This window comes from Caloenas nicobarica, chromosome 2, assembly GCF_036013445.1.
Source record: "Caloenas nicobarica isolate bCalNic1 chromosome 2, bCalNic1.hap1, whole genome shotgun sequence".
Lineage (NCBI taxonomy): Eukaryota > Metazoa > Chordata > Aves > Columbiformes > Columbidae > Caloenas > Caloenas nicobarica.
Genome location: NC_088246.1, coordinates 96,501,611 through 96,525,050, shown reverse-complemented (window position 1 = coordinate 96,525,050; position 23,440 = coordinate 96,501,611). Strand labels below are relative to the sequence as shown.

At 37.3% G+C, this 23,440-nt stretch overlaps 1 protein-coding gene across 4 annotated transcripts in view; it reads left to right on the top strand.

The window, feature by feature from the left end:
- The window catches only part of PTPN3 (protein tyrosine phosphatase non-receptor type 3), a 150,863-nt gene that overhangs the window by 39,586 nt on the left and 87,837 nt on the right, over nt 1-23,440 (top strand). For 3 of the 4 annotated variants that reach the window (XR_010605752.1, XM_065628028.1, XM_065628030.1), the window contains exons 2-6: nt 9,858-10,012; nt 19,879-19,986; nt 20,089-20,146; nt 21,203-21,281; nt 22,731-22,775. Coding sequence is in view for 3 of the 4 variants with exons in the window: in XM_065628028.1 (XP_065484100.1) it covers nt 9,858-10,012; nt 19,879-19,986; nt 20,089-20,146; nt 21,203-21,281; nt 22,731-22,775 (445 nt within the window). In the remaining variant the exon portion in view is untranslated. The remainder of the gene's footprint in view (nt 1-9,857; nt 10,013-19,878; nt 19,987-20,088; nt 20,147-21,202; nt 21,282-22,730; nt 22,776-23,440) is intronic. The other variant, XM_065628029.1, reaches the window with a different exon arrangement.

Sequence of the window (23,440 nt, the reverse complement as noted above, 5' to 3'; positions counted from 1 at the left end):
TGTAAGGTTTTTTCTGTGTTTTTGAAATCAGTAGATGTAGCACAGGTAGTTTCTAGACTGCTTGACTAGTATCATCCTATGGATATAGTAAAATAGTAGAATTTCCCCTTTAAGGGTGTGTTTTGGGCATACCTGTTTTAATCCTTAGAGAGCTTTCGCTTATTTGTTTTTCTACATCCTTTTCTCAGTCTGTAATGCAGATGATTAAAATTCTGCTTATCACAACTTTACTTGGCAGTAAAATGGACATGATGGTTCTCATCTGTTATACAATAGTTTCATGAAATACAGCTCATTGCCTGCTAATAGAATATGATATGTTTTTGTATTTAAATTTTATTCTGGTAATTAATGTGATACCTGAGGTTTCAGAATATTTTAGTAGCTTGTCTTTGTAAAATTCAGTGGTGAGTGCTTACTTATTTGGTTTTGAAAATTTGAGGGCATAAATTATTTATTATAAATAAACTAATGACATTATTTGTTAGCCAAATACTGTAGGTGTGGACACAGCTTCATATTTGATTATTTGATTTGACAACACGGCAGTTTATTTAAAATAAACAAAACCAAACCAAAATTACCTTCATATACTTCATTCTGTCCTGAACTATTTATGGGAATTGTTGGTAGCTGGGCACTGCAATTCTAAGCTTCCACTTTGACTCATCTTTTCATGTTGTTCTACTCTGCAGTGCCGTTAACATATGACACTATCAAGGTGAGGAATGCGAACTTAGACTTCGAATGTGCAGTTTTTAATTTGAGTTCATGCAACATTGTAGCCCCCAAAAGGCATCATATAGGAAATAAATTAGTGATAGCTCTTGCATTTTTTGGTGAGATGGTTTTCTTTTGTGTTGCTGTGCCATTTAAAGCTGAGGCAGGCAATAGAGGAAGCCGTAGAGTTCCTGAATTCTTCAATTGGCCTAAACACACTGGCTTAAGGTGTTATTTTATAAATGGGTTTTTAAAAGTAAACATCACAAAGATCTCTTACACGAGTGATAGAAACTACTGAAAATGTGAAAGCATTACAAGTGTGTCTCGTTCTCATCTGTATTATATAGTATTTGAACAGTATCTGCTATCACTTCAGTTGCTTTTTCCTCCTATTTGTTTTTCTTCTCTGACTCATTCTGCATGCAGTAGCTGGTATCTTTGTGTTAGTGCTAATCCAGTATCTAAGATCTAACAGTAATGCTTTACGCTTTAAGATGACACATTGGATCCTGCCATGACTTAGCTGCGTGGTTTAATTCTATGTATGTAAAGAAGCATCGGTGAAGTTGCCATGACCAGATTCACACTCTTCAAGTTTGAAGGGTCATTCATACAATCTGGTTTGATCCTTTGCAAATGTGACTGAAGTATTTTCCTCAGAAGCTGGGTTAAAGCTTGTTTAAGACCTCGAGTACTGAAATCGATGGTCAGTATTGTTTTTCTGCCAGCAAGCTCTTCTAGAATTTAATTACCTTTAGGTTATCAGATTTCAAGATTAACTTTTCAGGTGGCCAGTCTTGCTGTTGAACATGTTGCTGAGAGGCTGGGGTCTTAATAATTCCTTGTTCCCCCACATGTAAAGACTATGACTATGTAAACAATATGACTATTTTGGCCAAATAATCACTATTAACCTGTAACAGCATCCTGTCCTGCTTTATTGATTGCCAGTATATATCCTCTTCAGTCTTAACAGCAAGAACTGTTGTTATGCCTGAAGCTGTGCTCATTTTAAGACTTTGCAGGCAAAAATCTGTAGGTGCAGGTAGTGCAAACCTTTGGAAAAAAGGGAAGGGGGAAAAGGAAGAAGGATCTCAGAAAAGTTGAAGTAGAGTATTTGTCTCTAAAACTTGTTTCAAAGTGAATATATATATACATATATGTATAATATCTATACAGAAATTACATTTGACATGATTATTCCTTTTTTAAGGATAATTCATTTACTTTGTGTTATTACTCTGTCGCTGTAAGTGCAGTTCTGCTTTCTGTAACTTAACCAATATTAATGTATAATTAATGGACTGAAGAGAGTAAAGCCTTTTCTGTTAAACCTATACAGCATTTTGAGGGCACTGAGTCTGTCATCAAGTCCCTCTCTGCCATCCATCGAGAGACTGGGTGGTCCCTGACAGAAGCGTTGTCCCCAGTCCAGCTGTGTGAGTGTATGTACACACCAGGCAGCCAAACTGAATGAAGAGTGGGTGGCTTACTGTGCTGCATGGCTTATCTGCACCAGGTATTTGCAGCTTCTCACAGTGCTTGCATTACCTTCAGTATGTTATTGGCTTAGTGGGATCTAGGGGACATGTCAACCAAGATAGTATGTAATGCTAGAATTAAAATTCAGGCTTATTTTCTCTCCCACCCACCTCCTCCAGTCTACCTTTGACATTCATGTGTGGTCTTGCTGAATCCAGTGTTCAAAATAGCTGGATTTCTCTTAAAAACTCTTTGCAATATGAGTTTACCAGAGATACATTACAATGGAAAGCTAAATGAATTGCAGGGAAGGCTTGCAAAGCACTTTAACTTCGTCTTATGCGCTAATTAGGCACCTAGCTTCTTGTAGTGGTGTGGGGATTTTTTGAATTTCTTCAGCTGCATGTATTGGATTTTCCTCTCAGAGGCACTGACTACTGAGCAGTAGGTAGACACCTGATTTCTAGGCATAGGAACAATCTAGTTTGTCTGCTTATTGACTTTTAAAAGTAGAATTTAAAGTTCCCATTTTGTGGAGGTTAGCAAAGGAAAGACTATTCAAAATTACTTGTGGTTTGCTTTTTTTTAAAATAGAGACTTTTTTTCTATGTAACTACCTTCATTGAAACGAAAATGGTTTCAACTACATTCTAAATAAGCAAATAGAGATATCATTGTGTATACTGTCTACCCTGAAGTCTTATTTATGGATGAACTCCAGCATAAAGAGCTGTCAGATGAAGAAGAGGGACCATATTTTACTATGGAAGACTTTTTCTTTCTTTCATCTGTTCTGTACTAGTTCTGGTAAATATTGGGCTGGCAATATGTGCAAGAATATATCTTAATATAGGTTCTTTCATACCTATTTAAAGTATAACTTTAAAACACCTACGCCTATAACTATTTTTTTTACTTAATGGACTCGTTTTCTGTAAAGAATGTCTGTATGATCTGTTTTTCTGGAAAACATAAGATGATAACTAGAATGATTGAAACCTTGTTCATGCAATTTTTTTATAACAAATATTCTCAGAATGCTTTGCTAGACCTATTAATTATTTATATAACAGGTAAATAATTTTGCTCTGCTAGAATACGTCACAAATGTTAGTCACTGGAAGCAAATGTAAGAAAGCTAAATCTTTTTTTTTTTTTATGTTGATTTTAATTTGGGGGTGAAAAGCTTCTATGATAAAGATATTGCAATCTGCCTTAAGAGTGACGGTTGGAAAACGTGCAGCTAGTGCTTTAGAGATTGCTTGTGTGTCTACACAGGCACAAACTTTCAACATAGATATTAACCTTTTTTCTGATTCTAAGTAAGAAAATGCGGCAAGATTTTATTTTTATTCTTTGTACCTCAATTTGGAGGTATTTTTACATGATAAGCTGTAATGCTTAATTGTCTAAGGCCTTCATGCTTGCTAATATTCATAGTTTAATTGATTTTTTTTTTTTTCAAGTGCTGCTAAGTTCTATCACATCTTGATACTTCTGGCCTTCAAATTGACTTTCTGTATGATTTATGATCAATATGTCAGGAAAAGTTTTTGGTAAATAACTATAGATGCATTGCTCAAAATTAAGTTTATCTTTTATTAATACTTTGGTTGTTGCTTTAGTAATGCCCTGTAATTTGTATAGAAACTTGCAAATATTGTATTGTGGTTAAATACCTCATGGGATTTTCCTGCAAAATATCAGTTGCATTTTATCTTAATGAGGAGACATCTAGTTTCTCATTGGGAATGTAGAAAAGATGGTGGGTTTCCTCTGCAGAAGGTGAAAACAGAAGCTGGTTTTCATGGGTATTGAGTTAAATTTCAGTCTTCTGTTTGGAAAACCTGGCTGGGTAATATAGCCCTCATTAAGCTGCATTGGTAATCGATACGGCCTTGAGGTGTGTAAATAATTATTAAATACATGGGAAGAATAATCAGAATATATATTACTACAAAAATTTCAGGTTCACTAGGGTTATTTTTTCTGATGATAATTTGGGAGATTATTTTAACTAGTGAATAGGGAAAGCTAATGCATTTCTGTTGGTTGTCTTAGGGCTATACATTGATACAAAGACACCTTTAATTTGTTCTATGTCTTTGTTTTCCCACTTTATTTTGTATCTTCTAAATAAAGCAATAGGTAACCATAAAATTTAACTATTATTGAAAGTACATATAAGACTTGGCCATGTCTTTAGTACTGCAGTTTTTCCCTTTGTTGACAGGGGTGGTCACTCAATGAAAGTGGGTTAGAAGCACTATCCTTTCATAAATTACATTCCCACAGATTCTGCAATATTTTCCATTTTCAAGAGCCCAAGTTTCAGTCATGACTCCAAAAAAACTCTGAGAACACTTATAGTGTGGTATTCCCCTTCTAGAAAAAACATGAGTGCAGCCACTTGCAGGAGTAGAAGTATCCACATTTACACAATGAAATGGTGATAAAATGAATGATTTATTTAAAAAAAAATTTCACAGTTACATATGGTATGATTATATATAGAAGGTCCTTGAGTATATACTCAGCAAATCTCCTCTTGATTTAATTCTTTGGTAACAAACACATTAATGGTAATATACTATATGATATACTGAGAATCAGGACACAAGTTTCTTTACCAACAATTCCTAGGTGAGATGGAAAGAAACTGGCACAGAAAAGGTCCTTTTAAAAGTCAGTCTTCAATACAAAAGATGAGGAAAACATATTATTTTTGTTCTGCTTGACTGCAGCATTACTATAGGAGAAGGCATGCATAACCAAACTTGTCCAGAAATGTGTTTAATGTACTTGGAAAACATTAACTTCTTTCTGTAGCTGTATTTGTTGCTTCTCTAAGTTTGATTATGGGATGGAATTCCACGTGCTTGTTTTATACCTTAGGGTGAAAATAACTGTGTTTTGGGGGTGGGTTGGTTTATTTTTTTGTTTTAATTAAAATATGACTCAAGTTTCTGGATTCAAGATATTTGTTTTAGGGAAAGGGGAACAATCGTTCGAGTATTCACTTACTGATAATGTTCATATTTGGTCTTATTTAGTTCTTTGTTTTGTTAATTAGCCTCCCGCCCAAGGCTACAAAGTGGGAGCTGAATTTGCATGTGATGGCTGGTCCCGGTAGCTCAGGACCGTAAGCTGATTGCTGGTGTTGAGATCTGGCATCTGGTCCTACCTGAAATCTCAGTGACTTTCTGCCTATTCCAAAAGCAGTTGCCAGTGCACTTAATGTACTTCCATATACCCCTTTTTATGGCACTGGGTTGACAAGCCATTTCAGTAATCTGGGCTTATTTAAATGCAGCTGTAAACACAGGTCATATATCACAGAATGGTTGAGGTTGGAAGTGACCTCTGGAGATCATCTAGTCCAACTCACCTGCTAAAGCAGGTAGACCTAGAGTAGATTGCACAGGATTGCTCCAGGTGGGTCTTAAATGTCTCCAGAGAAGGAGATTCCACAACCTCTCTGGGCAGCCTGTTCCAGTGCTCTGCCACCCTCAAAGTAAAGAAGTTTCTACTCATATTGAGATGGAACCTCCTATGCTTTAGTCTGTGCTCATTGCCCCTCATCCTATTGTTGGGCACAACTGAAAGAAGTCTGGTCCCATCCTCTTGACATCCACCCTTGAGATATTGATAGACATTGATGAGATCTTCTCTCAGCCTTCTCCAGGCTGAACAGACCTAGCTCTCTGTGTCTCCTCATAAGAAGGGTGCTCTAGACCCCTCATTGTCTTTGTAGCCCACCAGCAGACTCCCTCCAGTAATTCCTTGTCCTTAAACTGGGGAGCCCAGAACTGAGACACAGTATTCCAGATGTGGCCTCACCAGGGCAGAGTAGAGGGGGAGGAGAATCTCCCTCGATGTGCTGGTCACACTCTTCTTAATGCACCCCAGGATACTGTTGGCCTTCTTGGCCACAAGGGCACATTGTGGAGGAAAAATGGTAGAGCAGGTGCTAATAACTCAGCTGCTTGCCTCTCTTCTGTTCTCCTGCCTTTGCCCTTTAGACTAGGTATTTGCAAAGTTGTTTCCTTACAGACTTAGTGGGAATTTGACATGTTAAGCTAGGACATATAAAATGACTTAGTCTGATGCCTGTGGTGTGACACTTATTAAACAGCTTCCTCAGGAGCTTACTGGCTGCAGAGTAATGTTGAAGGCCATGCAGGTGGGAAGCAGAGAGTCTGGCTTTCTCTGCTCAGAACTCCCAGCTGGTGGTGATTTTCTGGGGTTTGAGGTGGCCATTTGAGCTCTAGTTGACTAATGGCTGTGGCGTCCAAACACTTAGCCCTTTATCCCAGCCTTAGCACAGTTTCCGTGGTCAGCTGGCTCTGTCAAGGGCCACCCTGCTGGGGCTCTTTGCACATTGTAAACAAAAACTGTGAACTCTTGACTGTGTTACTGGTTTGATTTTACATAAAATTGTAAAAATCAAAGGATTTCAAGTTTTTATTTGTGAACTTGAAGTGAACTGATCATACTAACAGGTTTCAATTTCTTGTGATGGGTTTCTGAGTTACTACTTCAGTTGAGGCATCCAGCATGTAACCTGAAGGTATTAAAACAAATGTAACTGTGAAGAAATAGCATAAAAAACAACCATGACTTTAATCTGAAACTAAGCGCCTCTCAGATTTGTATAATGAACAGCAGTATGTAAGTACGTGTTACTGTTAGTTCTTGGATAGCTTCTATGGATGCTGGAAACCAGACCATTAACAGGCCTGTGGTGTAGAAAAGAGCAGGTCTGACTTGCTGGAGGACATGTGGAAGTTCAGCGACAACAATGCATAATGTACACTCTCTTTGACAGCATTCGCAATTCATTCACAATTTTCATTATTATTCTTCCACAGTCAGTTAAATAAAAATAATCCATTTGTTTATTCAGGTTTATTTTTTCACAGTCATAATAGAGGGATTTTTTTGGTTGTTTTTATATTGGTTTTTGTTTTGGTTTTTTTGTGGGTTTTTTTGTTTTTTTGTTTTGTGGGTTTTGGTGGTGGTTTTTTTTTTGTTTGGTTGTTTCTGGATAGCAAACACACATATAAATGTTATCAATGCTGTTTTATTGGTTTCTGGATTTGAAGCTTGAAGTGAGTAGCAAGACCTAGCTATATTCTAGCATGTGGAGAAAAAAAACATGCTCTGCTGGAGAGTGATTAGGATTACCCATCAAATTTACTGCAAGGTCTCCAAGCATGGCTTGACCTGCATCGTACTCTGCACTAGGAGTTCAGGGCCTGAATGTGATTCTTTTGCCTTCTCCAGGAAGATCTGGAGGCGAGTGCTGGAGACTCCTGTGATCATTGTTCTCTGCTGAAGCCTGACCAAGGTGGAAGAGAAGTAGAATGTACTTAGAAAAAGGGAATAGCGCAAGTGTAAGATAGGAAGCATTCGGGGTGGCAGGTGAGAAAGGTTGGGGAATGTGAGCAGAAAGGGTCAAATGGCATCTTCCCGAGAGTAGAGAAGTCCGTAAGCTCCAGAAGCGTTGGGCATTGCAATGCAGACTGAGCCCTGCAGGCCAGAGCATGACAGACTGCCAAAGCTTTGAATCTGGCTACCAAAAGCTGTCCCACAGCAAAGAATAACTTTCTCTTTTTACCAATCAGTGGACTAGTGTGTAGAGAGCTATTTCTGCAAGTGAAACTTTTTTTTTGACCTCTGAGGGTGGAAAGGGGAGAAAAGACTGCAGTATGATTCAATTAGTCACCTGGCTTTTTGGTAAGAGATAAACCAGTACTGAATAAACAGTTTAAAATTCAGCTGTTTAGAAAATTAGAGAACATGAGAATGAAGGTTTCATATCCAGTTGTAATCTGTCTTCACCTTTTTGTATGTCCTTCATAATTAGATAACTGCATAATTTCTTTAGCAATAAACATTACTGAATATGAAAGCTCATTTTCTGGTTAAAACATTAACTTACTATAATTAACTGCAGAGTGTATATCAAGAACAATTTCAAAGCAATAGGCATGTATAGTGTTTTAACTGGAAAATACTGTTCAGAATTCACCTAAATTTCACCTCTGCATTTTTTCCCCTCCTTTGAAAACAAAAGAAAACAGAAAAACCAAACACCCAAACCCACACCTTTGGGAAAGAATGGAAGGAAAATACTGCTGATCTCCTAGGAAAAAATGCAATGTGATGGCTAAATACATAAGTCTTCACAACTTACATACGGTTTTGATTTCAGAAAATATACAGTAGCAAACTGTCAATGGACTGACAAAAAAGAACATATCTGAGAGTACTTGTTGAATGCTTTTGTGTGTCTGACTTCTGAATTTTCTGTGAGAAGGGAATTGCTTTAGCTGCTTCTATGTATAGATTACGCATCATTAAGCAAGGATGGATCCCCGCACTGCTTTGGCTTTGGTACTCTGTACAATCTCATGGCTCTTCATGCATTTCAAATTTGCTTTTTGTACTGATGTGTGAATAGATACAATGTTTCAGAATTTTAAGTGATTTTATTCTAAATTGTTCAGTTTCTTTAGGTGCTTAAAAGAAAAGCCAGCCTATGTTTTAGGGCAGATACACAAATAAGAGGAGATTGCAAAATAATCCTGATGTTGGTCTTGTCTAGCTTGGACAGCTGTCTGGGAAACACTCATATTATGCAAGTCTCTTTGTAGTTAGCCTCTAATAAGTGAGGTATGATTTGGTAATTGGTATGGTAATTAACCTGGAAAACTATCCTTTGCTTTGCTTGCCAACTGGCTTTATATGCTGTGTTGTTAATTGGTAAACTGATCCAGTGAAGGGAGGCTTGAAATGTTTACAGGCTTGACTGTATTTAATTCATCTCTTATTTCAATGAATGGCTTTTTCTGTTTGATGGGATTTTTTTTTTTCTATTTCTGAAAACTCATTTTTGCAGTTTCGGTGTTCATGAAGGTTTTTCCAAAAGAAAAAAAAAACACTCCAACAAAACTTTTTTGGGGGAGGGATGTTCTTCTCAAATATAAATTTCTCGCTTCGTGAATTTATGTATGCTAGACTGTAAAATATTGACATGCTTTTAGTGTTAATCCTGGTTGCCTTACATACGACGTTTGTGTGTGTGTGTGTGTGTGTACATATATATATATATATATATATATATATATATATATTTTCCTGAAACAAAATACTCTTTGACATAACGCAATCTGCATTAACTCAAGACTCTTTTGTCAGTTGAGAGTAAACGGAATTGTTTTATTATAGTGAAACTTGTGTGGTAAATGTAGAAATACGTAGGAAATCTATGAGGGTAAGGGATATACTAGTTACAGTTGATAAAAACTTGTCTTGACACTGCCTTCCTGTTTTACAGTAGGTGTTTGGGTTTTTTACTGATTTAAACTAAGAGAATGGCCCATGCCTAATCTAAGTATATATATTGTGCAGGGGTTTCTCTTAAATGGGATACATTTAGAACACGGAAGCCCCTCTATGTATACATTTATGTTCTGGTTTACGATTTGCTAATTTTACAACTTGTTCTTTATATAAGAAGCATTTGTTACTGTAGGTATTTGGGGTGTAATGAGGCCTTCATGGTGGTGTGGATTTCTCTGAAAAATACAAAGATGAAACACAGTGAATTATAAGAAATGTTATTAAACATATTTTTTGTTTTATAGGTTATTCAGCAATAGTTATGAACTCCCGTTTACGAGCCTTAGGTGGGAGGATAAATAACATACGAGCATCAGAACTACCAAAAGAGAAAACCCGATCAGAGATAATCTGTAACGTCCACTTTTTGGATGGCTCAGTACAAAGCTTCAAAGTCAATGTAAGTTTGGAAAACTGCTTTTTCCTAAATACATAAAAATTTGTTTGCAAGCTGAAGATCAAATGTGGGACCCTGAGGCATGTGATTTCCAAAAACTGTTGAAGATATAGCTTTGCCATTTACAAATTGCAAAATTACTGGTTATGAAATCTATTTATAAAGTGCTATTTTAATTTTCTTTAAAGTCAACCAACTGAAATGTCATAAAATCATGGCATGCAATTTGTATCTGGAAAAAGGTCTTCTCTGTGATATGGGAACCATGAAGAAACAGATCTGGTGATAGTTATCAGCTGTGAATAAGTAATTCATTTTTAAAGGACACCCCCAAATTTCGATGTGCTCTTCCCTGTCTCCTGTCAAAGTACTGGTAACACTAAAAGGAGGAGGCCTTGTAGATTCCTGTAGTGATGTCAGTACATATTTTCTGAAGTGCAAAGATTATGTAAATACTGAAGGCATCATGGCTTAGTAGTACAGTTCTGTTCAGTCTTTTGTACTTCAGTGTAGTCTCTATCTAGGAGTGGGGAGGGAAAGGGGATTAATGGGGGTTTGTACTCTACATTTGCACTGTATTTTATTTTGTTAATATTTTGGTTTATAACTGTCAGTACTGATTAAAAGTATTAGTCCATTTTTAAATGAAAATGAAGGAAATACTTTCACTCAGTCAATTTTCTGTAGGATTATCTGACCATGCAGAAAAACTGTGGATGAATTTAAGTATAATTGTGTGAATTTATATATATGATACTTGTTTTATCCAATTTACCCTATTTGAGAAGAAGCGTTTTGCTGAGGAAGCTGTGTTGTTGGATATCTTAGACCAGGAGTGTCAAACTCATTTTCACCAGGGGCCACATCAGCCTTGTGGTTGCCTTCAAAGGGCCGAATGTAATTTTAGGACTGTATAGATGTAGGAGTAGGATTGCCTTCTCTGTCAGTGAGCTAGCATAATTGCCCTCCCCTCCCCCACAAGGACCTTTGATAAATGAGGAATTTAAAACCTTTTGAAATCCATGCATAGTGGTATATTCTCCTTTGTAAACAAGCATTTACACAGCTTTAGATTTAGCACTTGACCTGAAGTCCAGTACTGTGCAGGTGAACTTTGTGCTTCACATTTCATCCCTGAAGCAGTGAGTGCAATAGGATAAATGGGAACTGTTTTGAAACTCCAAACCCAGCTGATTTCTCTCCCTGCCTTCGGCATATTCCCAGGGTGTCCCTGCTGGCTGCCTCCAGCCGGGAATCAGAAGGGCTTCCTTTACTGCAGCTGTGATGCTGAACTGTCATAGGGGTGATGCAGGATCCATTATTGCTTCACTGAAAAGTGGTGAGCATGGCTACCCCACTATGTAATGGGCTAACACAAGGAAGAGGTTTACCAGAAGATTTATGTTCTTTGAGTACTGAGCTTTCATACCAGTACTCAGGGAGCCTGTGCTTATCTGCCAGGATGGTCCTTCCTGATTATCTAACCTTGACGTCTACCTAAGAGCAGGCTTTGCCTGTCTCTGGTTGTGTCACAAGGTCAAATTCTCGAAAGGGTTTGAAGCCAGCTGTCGAAAATTTGCATCCAAGTTCTACTTATGTTAACAGAAAAATTCAGCTTACTGAAGTTTATGTCTGAATGTGTGTGTTTTTATTTTAATTGCCAGCATAATTTGGTTTTATGTTTGTGAGCAAAGACTAACTCAGGTCTGTGGTCAGTCTAGGAATCAGTTAGGCATGTATTAAGGGAAAATAAGTTTTGATCTTAGCAGATTTTCTCCACTAGTGAAATATTTCTGTGTTTCTGTAGAGAAACTGTTTTTCATATCAAGACATTGATTTATAGATCTGATTTTGCTCGATGCTTTATTCATTTCTAGATGCAAGATCAATTGATACTTAGGTATTTTTAAGACATTCAAGGTAACGTGAATGCATGGCACGATTATCTGTAAGACAAACAGAAACATATTCAATAATGTAATACTACTTTATTAAAATGAAGATGTTTTCTGAAATGACTAGACATAAGTACAAGATACATATTCAGAAGACATACTGTGTCTTTTTATCTGTTGTAAATACATTTTCTAGTGTTTTACTTTCTCAGTTTTTACTGTTATTGCTGAAATCTGTTCAATTTCTCCTCCTGTCTGAGTTTGGAGAATTGAAACAAACAGGATCACCTCTTTTAAAGCAAAGTGTGTAGTGTTTTCTCTTTAAAGAACTTTATTATATCTGTGGAAAATTAAGATCGGGAATTTTTCAGTGTTGCATGTTTGTAGGCTAGTGGTTCCTGGTTGTGATTTATGAAAGCTCTAAATTTGGATGTATGGCTAATATTCATGTATGCATAAGTAAGCTTTACGTTGACAGAGAGGATTATACTTTTCTACCACAAATAGTGGAAAGTGAATGGGAAAAAGCAGAAAACAAAGCTTGGCCTTCTTCCATGTAATAGCATAAATGGAATTGAAGAGTCTTTTTGTTCCAACACGAACAAACTGGAAAATAGTGAGCATCGCTTTGTCATGTAGCAGCTATCTGAACACAGAATTCTTACTGCAAGAGGATTTCTTTCCTTCAAAGACATAGGGGCATTAAAGAAGGAAATAAAATGCGAAAAAAACCCCATTAAGGGCAAGAAAATGCTTGAGAGAATCTTGCTTTGAGTTTAAGCAAATAGATATCCCTAAGTCATCACTTCTAGTATTTTTGGCACTGCACAGATGCTAAAGAGTGAATGTGAGATAAATTTAGATTTAATACAAAGATGGTAGATTAAATAGTCTAAGCTTACAACCTGTTCACACACTGAATAGAAGAATTCATGTATTTTGAAATTTTGAACTTGTAGTAAGTGACATCTTTAGAGGGATGGCAGAACATTAATGGTATCATCAAATACTGAACCTTTTAGAGAACAGGGAGAGGAGATATGATTTTCTTTTCATTCTGTAGCAACAGGATCTCTGTAGAGCCCACACAGTTGATTTCCATCAAACTTTGTTAGCAAATTGCATGGGCTCATGAAACTTTCCCATTGGTAGCTGTAGGTCTCTATCATTCTGCTAGATAGTACTTCCTTTTCCCAGTGGTTGTATCTGTAGCACTATGAATGAAAACTGATCATCCTAAAACTGGGCAAAGGAAGAAGGAAGGTGGATTTTGCTTATGGAAATAATCTGAGGGAATTTTTATCTACTGAGAAACCAGAAGACAGCTGCTTAGTTTGATTCCTGTGAATTTGTTCTTATTAAGCACTTGTCCTGAAGAATATCAGTAGCCTGACCAACTGTAAAAAAAAAAAAAAAAAAAAAAAGATTTAATTTCAGGAAAACAGTGCCATTTTTCTCCTGCATTTTTGGATTTGGCAGAATAGTGAAGTGATAGGCTTTTATGTTCATTGCTTTCTAGTTTTGGTGAATCTGAAATTTGCATTGATGGTATCACAAAGAGTTAATCGGTATAACTTGCGGCATGTGCTGTTCTTAGGTCATCATTATCAAGAAAGTTCACGTGAGAGTACAGATAGACACATTCCACTACATTCTTTACAGTTCAAATAGAAGTGTATGTTAACTCCACAAGCCTCAAATGGCCTTTCTTGTATTTCCTCCATTATGGGTTTCAGTATTTAGATGGAACACGTCCAAAGTCCAGGCAAAGAATAGAAGATGCATGTAAGCTAAGAGTTGCAAACATTCTTCTTTCGAAAACACATTTGAGACAAAGGCTTGACTGCACTTGGTAGGGAGAGTTGCACTTGACTTTAATTATATCCATGTTTTCTTGAAGCCTCCCAATAAATTTCAGGTGTTTGAATTTTCTGATACGGTTAATTCACTTCTGTCTCTGAAGTTACCTCTGCCTACATGGAGAAAATGTTAGTTGTCATTCTAGCATATATAGAATGTGCTCACATACTGTGTTTAGGTGTGTTTGATGGGTGTCTATTGAGCAATAATGCAAATTTATTTGCAACTTCTGGTATAAACATGCAGGAGCTTTCCATTATTGCTCTACTTTGACTCATTTACCAGGAATGACCACTTGGGAAGTATGTCTTTCAATTTCCAGCAAATTGAATTTTGTGAAAGCTTAAAATTTACTGTGTCAGATCATTTCTGTATTGCATTACCTTTCTGGTTTGACGCTTATGTCTTAGTACCTGTGATTCTCACATTTAGACTAGTTGGCTTTTAGTAATAGGGTTGCTTTCTAGAAATAAAATGATGAGGCAGTAATAATGAGAAAAGCTGCACAACTTGAAATTCAAATAGTAAATTCAGCTCGTAATAAAATACAATGGTGCAGAATTGTTGTATTCTTGTCACTATGTTTCCCTACTAGATATTGTTTGATAATACAGGACAGTTTAGGCTAATCTGTGTCCCTGCATGCTGAAAGAACTGCTGTATGAAGTTTCAGGCTGGCAACAAATATTTAGTTTTATATTGAGGCAGATTAGTATACTCTGTGACTTGAAAACAGTAAGACAGTATGAAACTTGATGACGCCTTTGAGAACAGTGAGAAAGTGATCTGACCTACAGCAGCCTTGTTAGTCTTAGCCCTGGGGCCTGACTTCATAATAAATGCTGAAGGAAAGAATTAGTGGATGGGAGATTTTTCCAAAGTTGGAACTGGGATGACTAACCTCGTGTATATGTTTGTTTTAAAACATTTTTGAGGTAGAGGAAATGCAGTGGGTCAAGACTCTGTGGGCTTAGATAAATATTTCGTGTGAACTTTATGTAGGAAAATACTGTGCTGGAGTGCATGGAATCTAAACGAGTTACACCATGGTCAGGGAGTTGGCTCAAGAAGTGGAAGCAGATCTTGCTGAAAAAAAGAGATGTTAAACAGTGCAAGGACATTAGTGCAGTTCTCAGCTATCCAGTTTCATTGGCATGTTGGTATTGAATCTTTTTCAGTACATCAAAAATGTAAGGTGTGAGGCATTATTAACAATAAAAAAGATACAGGAATATGAGGTAGCAGATAGGTTATCTTGACCAAGGAGTAATTGCTGTGAGGGAAATCAGTAGTGTAAACTTTCATAAGATGAGGTAATGTTTGTTTTTTTTTTTTAAGCTCAATTTTCAGTTGCAAACAATAGAGGAGGAGAACGCTGGTAGTTTACAGTCCGAGCTGCTCATGTGTTATTGTTCTGGAAAAGGTGAGCACTATTACGCACCAGGCAGGAATCTTCAGCCACTGTCAAGGAAACATTAACAGAGTTAGTCTTGGCATTGAGACCACCCTCCGGGGAATGTCACATGTGGATCCTGGCTACTTGCAGACAAAAGAGGGAAGTTCCAGTCAGGCAGTCACAGAAAGTACAACTAGGATGCTCTGCAAAAATCTGGACCTAGGGTAAGAAGAGGCTGTTCTGTTTATTGTAGCTAAACAAAATCTCGTATGCTCTGAATAAGCATCAGGTGAGTAAATAAATTCCAAGAAGAGAAAATAAATTAGCTGTGTCTAAAATTAGTGGGGAAATTAAAAGAAAGTGTAGCGCTTTGTTCAAGCTCATAGGCATGTTGGGACCAAAGGACACAAGCTGTTTGGTGGTGGATGACTGTTACAGGCTAAATTAGGAAAGGATGACCTCAAACAGCACATGAGGGGCAACGGGTATTGTGTCTGAAGAGACACTAAATTGGCAAAAGCTTAGGTGGTGCTTAACTGTGAGGTTATCATTGCCAGAAAGTGGGGGCAAAGCTCTTGTAGAGGAGAGGGACCGGGAGATGTGCTTTATGTTGTGCTGTCCTCTTAAAGTGCCACTTTGTACCACTTACCTTCTAGAAGTTAACAAACTGAAAAGATTACTTTCTTGTTTACCATTCCATTCCAAAGAACTAACAGCTTTCATTTATATGTTCATGTAGTTCTTAAGATAGTGGGTCTTGATCACCCCAACTTCTAGGCAGTACTTGACAACAAAAATAATAAAGAAATTCTTTCTCTTCAAAATCATGTAGCTTACTAGAAATTAAACTTGACCTATCCGAATTCCCTAAATATAGCAGGAAAATATTGTGGCATAGGTAGAATGTATATAGTTGTTAGTTCTGAGTTATGACTGCTTTAAATATTAATTTTTGGCCTGTCCAACATGAGGTGAAATATATTTCAAGGCAGATTTAAATGGAGGTGAATGGTGTCTGGTTATGAGGTGGTTGATGCAAAGCTTTTAACAGTCAGAATAAGGATTGGTAGATGTCAGGAAGATGAAACAAATGGAAATTTCTTTTCAGGATGGAAACAAGCAAACCTCTTGGGAATATTTCTTTCTAGTAAAAAAAAAAAACCAACCAAACAAACAAAAAAACCCACCACCACCACCAACAAAAAAAACAAACAAAAAACCAAACCACACCAAAACAAATAAACCAAAAAAAACCAACCAACCAACCAAAAAAACCCACAAACAAAGAAACTTTTAAATGCTTAAGGTATCTTAAGAGCTTGTGTCGTTGTAACAGAATAGTCTAGTTTGGAAATTTTTATCTCATTGTAGAAAGGCAAGAACTTTTTTAAGAATGTCTTAACTACTTGCTGTAATGTTTGACAGGGTTAAGGTGAACTTGGTTCTAATGTCTAGTTTAGCTGAGCAGTGTTCATGTTGTTTTGCCTTCTTATGGAAGAAGGGAGTGAAAATATAATGTCCTGTAAAGCAGTTGACACATTGTAGTATTAGAGTCCACTATGGCTTTGGACTGTGTTGGAATGGATGTCAAAATTCAAAAGCAATGATGTAATGTACTTAGCCTGCCTCACTTTATACCTAGATCTCAAAACTGTTCATGTGCAAAACAGATTGAAGATTGCACAGTGTGGGCTGTGTTATCTTTATTTTTAGATCTATAGGCTGAAAAATAATTCAGGTGTTTCATGAAGCCAAGTAAATATAGCTTTTGTTGAGGAAAAACAACAAAACCCTTCAACTTCAGGAATTTTAACAATTTAAAATGACATTTTTTGCTTAGCTTAAACTTCTGGAGTGGGTGAGTGATCTAGGCACTGCGGAAGAAACTTTGTTGTTTTAATACCAGAGAGGAAGAACTGGAGCTGTAGAAAAGTAGTTGTGAAAATTGCTTGTGATAGGGAAATGTGGGGAGGAGGAGAAGAAAATAGTAGGTAGGTAGGTGGAAGAGACTAGTACTGGCTGAGCAGCTGGGTTTACGGTTGAGAGACCCATGGGGACATCGCAAAGAGAGAACTGCCAACTGCTGAGTAAGAATATTGTAGCAGAGAGCCTGCTTGTCTTTACAGGGCAGCAGCGAGAAAGCTTAGCAATTTATGTGTGCCAGGGACAAGGAGGGATGCAATTGTGAGAGGGCGGGAAGGGAGAAGGTGAAGGCATCTGAATTGGGACAAAGGGCCAGAAGCGTGAGAAAGGAGGTGGGAATTAGGAGATAATGCTGTTGCAAAGAAAGGAGGCTGAAGGGAGTCAGAAGTGTTGAAATTCAGAGAGAAAATTAGCAGAAGAATCTGCCCTCTGTGGTCTTCTCCTGCCTCATTTGTAATGAAACCCGCAATGCCTGAACGCTTATTTTCAGTGAAGTGTATGTCGCATCCCCTGTAACTACTGCTTTTGGTCACAATATAACTTTAGTTGCTCATTTAGCTCATGTCAGAAGTATGTGCCATATACGTGCAATTATGCTTTCTAGTTGTACAGGTGTTGTGATGTCACTCGAAAGTTTTTTAATGTTCTGCTTATGAAAACACAATCCTGGGGAAACAAATATGGTATGTATAGTGAGGCAGTACTGAAGATAAACGTATTCAAGTCAGGAAGTGCCTGTTGTCTCAGAGGGTTAAGGTGGCATCTGCTCTTTTTGTAGGGCCCTCTTGTGTACATATGTGTGTAATCTCTGATAGCAAGTGTCTTCATAGCAGAGCCAACCTCACTGATGGTGCTGGGCAGAGCTGCCCGAGAGGTGCAGGGCGCTGTGGCTGGGTGTGACCGGGAGTGCTCGGTCGCATGGTCCTTACGTGTCACTGAGATTTCAATTTCTTAGCTGGATCTAGGTCTATGCTATTTCAGAACAAAATTGGGTCTGATCAGTGGTTTGAATACCCTAAGGAACAGTAGCCTGTTTGAAAGTAGGGGAGTAGGAATGTGCAGCTGGGGAAGAAGAAGGGGACGGAGCAGCTGCTTTTGATGGTAGCACAGACTTACAGGCCTGAGTGGACTCACATTTATTGCGAGACCTCAACTGTTTGTTGTGAAAAGTAAACAAGATGGGAGACTGTTGAAGAGGAAAGGGTAGTCTCATACAGAAGACACTCCAGTGTTGCCTACATTGTTCCTTCAGAAGGCCAATAGTTGACTGTTACCTTACCTTGCATCTGGGGCCTGATGTAGAAACAGTGAACATTCGGATCACAAACGACCTACCAGGAGTTCTGCTTTAGCAATATTGGTGGATGATATTCCGTCCTCCAAAATAAGGTGGCCAAGTGGATGTCTTTTGCTAGAATCTTTGTTCTTCTTTTCCCATCTTTTAATAGGAAGAATGCTTTTATGAGATAAGAGAAGACTCTGGAATATGTTACAATTTAAAGCACTTAATTACAACGGTGTGCTACCCTGTCTTCTGAACAGGACTTGAGTGTGATATAATAAACAGGGTCTAGACAAAGAGAATTGAATACACTATTGTGTTCTTGGCTTATTAAGTGACACTCTTATGCACTGAGTGAAACTGGGGCCATCCACAAAAATGTGGTCACTATCATGTGTATACATTAAGTCCTTTATTTTAAGAGATCGTTTAAGAAATCAGAACTTAAGAAATTTGTTTCAAAACAACGTTCTTGTCTTCACAGTCTAAATAATTTTCCTTTTTTTTAATGTGTGCAGTTTATTTCTGCTTTTAAGAGTGAGATTTGGAAGATCATATGAAAAATTAATTTGCTATAATTTTTTGAACAGACAAGACACCAAGCAAACCAGCCTGATTTTTGTTCTATCCAGCAATTTAGTATATAAAAATCTAGAACTAAAATGCCATATAGCTTTGCAAACTGTTATGTATTCGCATAGTTGGGATTGCATTCTTGTTGAGGGGGTTTTCCTTGTGTTTGTGGTTGGGTTTTTTTTGTAGAATTGATTCACAGTGTTCTTTGGCACAAATTGGTTAATCTGCTTTCCACGATGCCATGGCATGGCAATACTTGTTTGGTTTGGGGAAAATTTTACCATGCTTACCCTTCTGGGTCTCTGCTGCCTGTGTAATTCCCCGATTACACCAGTTGTTCTGGGATACCTGTCTTGAGGGATGTCTAGGCAGAAAGTAGGATGGGTGAATCACAGCTGAGTGTGTGTAGGCTGGGGGGCAGGTGGGAGTTGAAGTACAGGATCTTACGGCTGGAGCACAGCATCCTCATACTTCTTTGCCCCATCCTAGTGTGCACAGGCTTTGCCCTTTGACAGCTGACATGGGAACAGATCCAGCTGCTTTGGTGGTCACTGCAGGGACTGGAGCAGCCCTGTGTGGCTGTGAGCCATCCTTCCGGGCTGCACCTCTGGACAACGGCACGGCTCTGAAAGACTCTGGTCAAGGGAGAGCCTGTCTGCTTAAAACTAAACTGCTGGACCGACCTCAAGGGCTTGAGTTAATGTAAATTCATATTATGAGATTTCATGTGCCTAATGTATTTTGGAAAGAAAGCCTCTTTAAAAAAAAAAAGATACTTTTATCAGAATGAAGTTCTTATTGCTGAGAAACTTTGAACCAATGAATTAACAACTATTTTTGAGTTACGCTTTTTAAAAACCAAAATCATTTCAATTAATTGTATCTTAAAATGTGTAAGTGTTGCAGAGTTTCACTTCTAAAGTTTTCTTATTTTCAGAAACAAGACACTGGACAGATTTTGTTGGATATGACCTATAACCAGTTGGGTGTGACAGAGAAGGAATATTTTGGTTTACAGCAGAACGAAAGTTTGGTAGATTCACCTGTAAGTACAGTAAATAATAAACGTGTGTGCATGTATATATATACACAAACACACACGTATATAAACAGTGTTTATTTGTAAACATTTTAGTCCATCTAATAGTTTTTCATTTCACAGCGGTGGCTTGAACCAAACAAACCTATTAGGAAACAGTTAAAAGGTAAGACTTGTTTTTAATATCTTAATTGTAACTGTATAGTCCTGCTTTTCTGTGTTCTTATAACTAGAATAAATACAGTTCTTACGAATTAGTGCATCCAGATGGTAGATTTTCTTTAAGAGCAAGTCTTATCTCTGCCAGTCTTTTCAGCAGAGCTTTCCACATCTCTTGCTGCTACCTGAATGCTCATGAGACCTGGAACGTCACTAACTTTGATGCTGTAATAGCATCTAAACCTGGCTTGTGAACAGTCTTGGACATCATAGCCATGAAAGCAGTAGTCATATTATGATGTTGGTAAATTCCTCCTGATGGGGAAGATAAAGAAGAGGGCTTTTGGTAGAGGGAAATGGAGCCAGTTTCATATATAGGTTCTGACAATTTCTTATCTCAAATAGAATAAGAAAAAAAAATGGTATACTTTTTTTTATTAAAACCCAAACCAAAAAACACCACCACACACTTCCAAGTGTATGTGTTCTAGTATGTCTTATTTATGAACAGCTTTGGGTAATACAGAATGCTTACCAAAAGAAAGGAGATCTTGAGGGCAGGCCAGTCAGCGTGGCCCTGCCAGATAGCAGTTCAGGAGGACTGAGTAACACTGTCCCAGTTTGTGCTGTGAAACCTGAGTTGTGTTATTAAGCTCTCTTATTTCTACCATATGCTGTAGATTGTGTATGAATTGAAAAAAAACACATTAACATTCTGAATTATTTTTTTGTACTTACATAGAATTGAGCATTATCACAATTCAGATACTTCAAATATATTTGTTGCTTTTTTATCTTCTAATGCTTATGAGGCAAAGATAACTAAATAGTGCCTTTTATCTAAAGTAGCATATACAAGGTATTAAATGAAAGCATCACAATGAGTATTATCGTTGGTGTTGGGGGATCAGGAGAGACTTCTCGTGGTTTCTTTTTATTTTGTGAGAAAAAAGCATGAGATTTCTATGTGGTTGTTCACATACTTTTTCTATAAATATAGAAATAAAAACCTTGGACTTTCTTTCTAAGCAAAAAATTGATTTGCTTTTCTAAAATATTGCAGGAGGTTTTCCCTGCACCCTTCGTTTTCGCGTAAGGTTTTTTATACCTGATCCTAACACGCTTCAGCAAGAACAAACCAGGTAACTTCTGTTTGATATTTGCTTACGTGAACTCAACATGTGTCCAGGCCTTCTTTCCCATCTCCACAGCTTGTCGAACTCTGCTTTATTAGGTAGTTAACTTCATACAACTCTTTGTATTTAATGTGTTTGGGATTAACAGCTTGATGCGATGCTTGTAATGAATGTTTTCTGCTACACGCAGCACACAACTCCAAAACACAGCAGGGTATAAGCTGGTACAAAGATGGCCATGTGGTTTTTTGCACCTTGGATTCCTCTTTTTTTTTAGCCCTTCATCACTTGAAGTACTTGCCTATTGTGTGTTTTCTCCTTTTCTAAACCATAATTAAACAAATGCAATGATTAAAAAATAGAGAAGTTCAATGATTAAGCTGTCTGCATACCCTAAGTCTATGTTAGAAGTTTTATATCAACACTGACTCAGTTTTGAACATGTGTAGTATTTAATGCTGAGGGTGTGGGAGGGTGAGGTTTATTTTGTTTCAGGAAGAAGAGATAATAGTTCTTATTTTCTAGTTTGCCCATTACTTGTAACATGCAAAGATCTATAATGCTTTAGTTTACAGCCAACGTTTAAAGTTTTCTTTTTTAACCTATCTCTGAGGTCTTTGGGGTGATGTAGTACAGGATTTATTAAGCAACTTTCAATTAACTTATCATGGGGCTTTAACTGGATACTTGTTTTGTTCAGTGCACACTATTTGGAATTTAGAATTCACAAGCAGCCATTAATCTGGCATTTTGGTAATATTTTCATTGTTTGTCTAAACTTCGGTAGTTGTTTATTTCAGTGATTCGAGAATATAAGTAGTACTGCGTGTTAAACTTCACTGTTGTCCTGTTTTGGTATTCACTAATCATGCAGTTGTAAGCTGTTCTGCAGCTTTAAGCTGGAATTATGCAAAGGCTCTTTATGGTTCTGCACATCCCAGCTCTCCAGGATCACTATCAAGTAATGTTGTCAAACACTAATAAAAGGAAGATTAAACCTCTCTTGCAGAATTGTTTGAGAGCTTTTTATTATCACATGCTGCTTGAGAAATGTCTCGTTATCCATTGAGTAGTTCCAAGGATATCACGGTTTGGGTTTTTTGTGGAGTTTTTAGTGTGGTGTGTTTTGGGTTTTGTTTGTTTTGTTACATCCAATGTGAATATTCCTGGGAGAAAGAGTCCAGGTTATGTAATGATTTAGTTTTTGTGGTGTTCATTGTGGCATTAATACTGTGGTCCTGGAGTTGTAGTACAGACTGCCAAGATCTTTAAAACTGTTGTGAAGAGTGGGTGGGTGTGTGACTGTGTATTTGTGAATGCCACTAAGCTTTATTCATCTGTTTGTATACTTTGCCAAGAAATCTAATAAAATAAAATTAATATGTGTAGCCCTTTAAACCGTACCTTTTAAATGTGAAAATAAATGTTTGTTTCTTTCCAAAAATTGTTTTCTAGGCACTTATTCTTCTTGCAATTGAAGACTGATATCGTGGAAGGAAGGTAATAAGAATCTTCAATTTTTCCATAATTCTTCTTAAAATAATTTTTGAAGTGTTTTTTCTGAGGGTGTCATGGCTATAAAAATGTACCTTGTGAAATATTTTTTTAAAATAAAATGAAGTTGCTGGGAAATGTTAAAAAAATTCACATAGTTCACTTACTAAGAACAGTTTAGAAGTCTGTTGTGAGTGGGTGTAGGGGATACCATGTGTCTGTAGGTATGATGTCAACTTGAGAGATCCTCTTTATGCGAGACGCAGTGTGTCAGGCATAGTTTGCCAAACATGGACCTGCTGTCTACTGTGGTACTCAGGAGAGAGTAGAAAAGCACAGTTCATGCTGTTGTTTCTCATGATTTCAGGGTTATGTTCCCTATACAGTGAGCATATACCTAGTAGTTCCTTTGCCTGTGGTTCCTGTGCATTTCTGCATTTAAAAAATAGAGGAAATAGTGTTCTGAGTATTTGCTGCCAAATGTAAATTGACTTTAGAATTTCATAGCAAGTGTTGGCTCTTTTTCTTCAGTGGAATCAGTTTTGTTCGTGAGATCAGAGCTGTCTTTGTCCTTGGCATTTGGCTCATTTTAGTATTTTTGTCTAGTTTTAAATACACTAGACTGCAGCTATTAAAATAATGTCCAGACTCCCATAAAAATCCCTTGTCCT